The sequence below is a fragment of the Lepidothrix coronata genome, unplaced genomic scaffold (assembly GCF_001604755.1).
Source record: "Lepidothrix coronata isolate B3197 unplaced genomic scaffold, Lepidothrix_coronata-1.0 Scaffold119, whole genome shotgun sequence".
Lineage (NCBI taxonomy): Eukaryota > Metazoa > Chordata > Aves > Passeriformes > Pipridae > Lepidothrix > Lepidothrix coronata.
The window spans coordinates 1,571,458-1,574,853 of NW_016690299.1; the positions used below are offsets into that span (position 1 = coordinate 1,571,458).

The 3,396-nt window shown below is 59.3% G+C and overlaps 1 protein-coding gene across 1 annotated transcript in view; it reads left to right on the forward strand.

Moving 5' to 3' along the window:
* The first annotated feature begins 1,165 nt into the window (after positions 1-1,165).
* The window catches only part of LOC108502461, a 7,899-nt gene continuing 5,668 nt past the window's right edge, over positions 1,166-3,396 (forward strand). The window contains exons 1-4 of the mRNA XM_017825437.1: positions 1,166-1,825; positions 2,067-2,131; positions 2,246-2,893; positions 3,148-3,327. Coding sequence (XP_017680926.1) covers positions 1,699-1,825; positions 2,067-2,131; positions 2,246-2,893; positions 3,148-3,327 — 1,020 coding nt within the window. The 5' untranslated portion in view covers positions 1,166-1,698. The remainder of the gene's footprint in view (positions 1,826-2,066; positions 2,132-2,245; positions 2,894-3,147; positions 3,328-3,396) is intronic.

A 3,396-nucleotide genomic window follows, 5' to 3' on the forward strand; every position in this document is an offset into this window, starting at 1 on the left:
ATTTTGCTCAAATGTTGTGGATTGTTGGGATTTTGCCTGAAGTGTTGTTGGTTTATTGGATCTTGATTTAAGCGCTGTGGATGATGATGTGCTGAGTCAGTACTGGGGTGGAACATTTTCATCCAGCTTGTGTGGTGCCCTTTTGAACTTTGGCCAAGTTTCCTTTTGGAATCCCCTCACTTAATGAAGAAATCCCTTTGGAACAAGCCCGTGACTTATTCTCTTGTGCTTTCTGGAGGTAGGAAAGAACCCTCTCGCTCTGTATTGAAGGAAAGTCCTGGCCAACGTCATGAGCTGCAGCTCCCAGGGCTTGGAGTCTTGCAAGGGGTGGGGGTGTCGATGTTCCCTCTGAAAGACCTTTTAGCCTCAGTTGTGATCATTGTGGGTAGTTTTCTTTTCCCTGCTTTTTGTACTCCAACCTCCTTGGCTTCCTCCATGCCACAGCAAGGAGCTGGTCAGGGAGGATTAGTGGTTTTGCAATCTCCTGCCTTCTTTGGGGTGCTTTTGTAAGCCTGAGTGAACTTGTGTTCCTTGAGAGCTTCTATCCCTGCCCAGAATTCTTATATTCTGATGCCCTCCTAGAAAAGCCTTTCCAAACCAAACAATGTCCAGTTTTTTTGCCTTTATTCATGTTTGGAAGTTGACTCTCAATGGACTACGTGAAGGCAAATGAGCTGCAGGTTTGAGAGGGGAAGCAAATGTCCAAATATTTGATGTTCTCGGGGCCTCCCAGTTCAGTGACATTGGGAAGTTTGCAACTTCTTTCAGCTCCTTGTGTTGAGGAATGGGAAGTCAGGCTTTCCTGAATGTAGCATTAGCCAATGCAAGATTCTTCTGGGCCTTGCCAGCCCAGGTGTTTTTGTGCTGCAGGTCATGACTTCCATGAAGAAATGACGGCAGGAAGGAGCCACAGCTTCTGCCTTGGCACAGATGCCAAGCCTTGCCCCCAACGGCTGCAGCTGCTTTTGGGAATGGATTCCTTCCAAGCTGGGGCAGGTTGGCCGGGCTGGGGGAGGCCCCAGGGCCCATGGCAGTGTGTCACAGGGCCCTTTGTGACACGGTGGCCGTCGCCCAGGGGATGGCACGGCACGGGGCAGGGTGTCACAGGGCCCTTTGTGACACGGTGGCCGTCGCCCAGGGGATGGACCGGTGTCCTTTGTGACCCGTGGTGATAAAGGTGTCGGCGGCAACGCGGCCACGCCACCGTGCTCGGAGCGGGCGACTGGGCAGGACGGGACAGAGCGGTGCTGTGAGGAGCCTCCTCGCAGCCAACTCCTTTCTCGTCGACCAGGAGCGTTTTCGAGAGTTCTTTTGTGATCAACTTCCCTCGAGGCCACAGCACAGGAGTTGGGGACCCGGAGCGTTTCTGAGGTGACCCCACTCCCTGTGGGAGTGGCCCTCGAGGCCAGGCCACGGGCCTTGGTGACCCGGAGCTTTTCCGAGGAGTCACCAGTGGCTGTGGTAGCGGCCCTTGAGGCCATTTTTTGAGACTTTGCCACCAGGGGCTGTTCCAAGCCATCAGCAGCCCCTGTGGCAGTGGCCCTTGAGGCCATTTTTTGAGACGTTTCCACCAGGGGCTGTTCCAAGCCATCCCCAGTCCCTGTGGCAGGAGCCCCGCAGGCCATTGTGTCACACTTGGCCGCCAGGGGTTTTTCCGAGGTTTCTCCCCCACAGGTGCCCTCCAGACCAGACTGTGCCATGGCGGGGGGATGCTTCGGCCTGTGCCGGCTGCTCCGGAGGAAGAGGAAGAACAGGAGAGGCCCTGGAGCTGGCCCAGCACAGGAACCGGAGGAGGAGGTGCAGCACTTCCAGCCACTGCAGCAGGGTGAGTGCTGGAGCTGGGCCACAGGGATGGTGGCTGCAGCCAGCTGGGCCCCTTGCCGTCCCCTCTGGACATGGCCAGGGAAAGGAGGGGAAAAAGGGGGGCCAAGGCTGATCCCCCCGGCATCCGTGCTCCATTCCCTGGGCATCCCAGGGCCGGCCCTGCCTGTGGAGCGCAGGGCTGGGCTGTGTTCTCTGGCCTCTCCCGCGGCCCCTCAGCTCTGACTGCGCTCGCTCTTTGCCAGATCCAGGCCGGGACCGCCCAGAAGAGCAGGACCGCGCCCGTGGCCGCTTGCGCAGGGCAGTTCAGGTACCTGCAGCCATCCCCCCCTGGGCTGGGCCTGCTGTCCCTGCTCTGCCTGGCACCGCTGTCAGAGCACTCCATGCCACTTCCCTTTCTTCCCTGCCCTTTCTTCTCCTGCAGAGGTTGCTGAAATTCATGGGTGTTCGGCGCAGAACAGCCACGACCGCACCGCCCGAGCTCACGGCACAGCCTGACACCAGCGCAGCCGAGCTCGAGGCGGAGCCGGATGGCAGCACTGCATGGAGTGACTGTGCAGCCAGCGCTGACATGGCACCCATGGATTGTGCTGCCAGTGGTGACATGGCACTGACTGATGTCAGAGCAACCTCGGACATGGCAGCCATTGATTGTGCAGCCACCTGTGTCATGGCACCTACTGAGGGCACAGACACCGCTGAGATGGCACAGCTTGAAGGCAGAGGAACCACTGACATGGCACCGGTTAATGGCATGGAGACCTCTGACATGGCACCGATGGATGGCACAGCCACCTGTGACACCGCGCTGGCTGACACCGACACAACATCTGACACGACACCAACTGATGTCAGGGCCAAATCTGATGACACGGCTGAGGGCATTGCAAGCACCGACTGTACGCCCACCCCGGCACTGCTCTCTGCCTTCCAGGTCTTCGACTGTCTGGATGTGAGCACCTGTCCCGACAGTGTCCTGCAGATCCTGGCAAGGCACCTGCAGAGCCAGTGCCCAGAGAGGCGGCGCCTGGCTCTGCGAGAGCTCCTGGTGCTGAGCGTGGATCCCTCAATGGTGAGAAGGGGACAGGGGCTGAAGCCACACGGGCAGCCTGGGGCTGGGGAGGGCAGTGGCTTGGCCGTGGCTGGACTTGGGGAGCTGTGGCAGCTGCTCCCAGCTCTCCTGCCTCCCTCTCCAGCTGCCCAGGCCCTGTGGGACAGGCCTTTGGTCTCTGGGCCCCGGGGCAGCAGCGTGGGCTTGCAGTGGCAGAGTGGGGTTGTTGGGGCAGCTGTTCAGGGCTTCCCAGCACAACCTTGTGTTCCACCCAGGCCAAAGGCATCTGCAGCCTGTCTGAGCCCCTCCTGGAGCTGCTGCGTGATGGAGATGGAGAGCTGGTCTCCATGACCCTCTCCGTGTTCCGGAATGTGCTCCGGGATGGAGACAACAATGATGAGTTCAGCTCCACTGCCCCGAGGCTGGCTGAGGCGCTGCGGCCAGTCTTTGACAACGTAAGGCTCTGTGCCCCCAGCCACAGGCACTGGGTGCTGCCAGGAAACTTGGTGGAGTTTCAGGTCTGG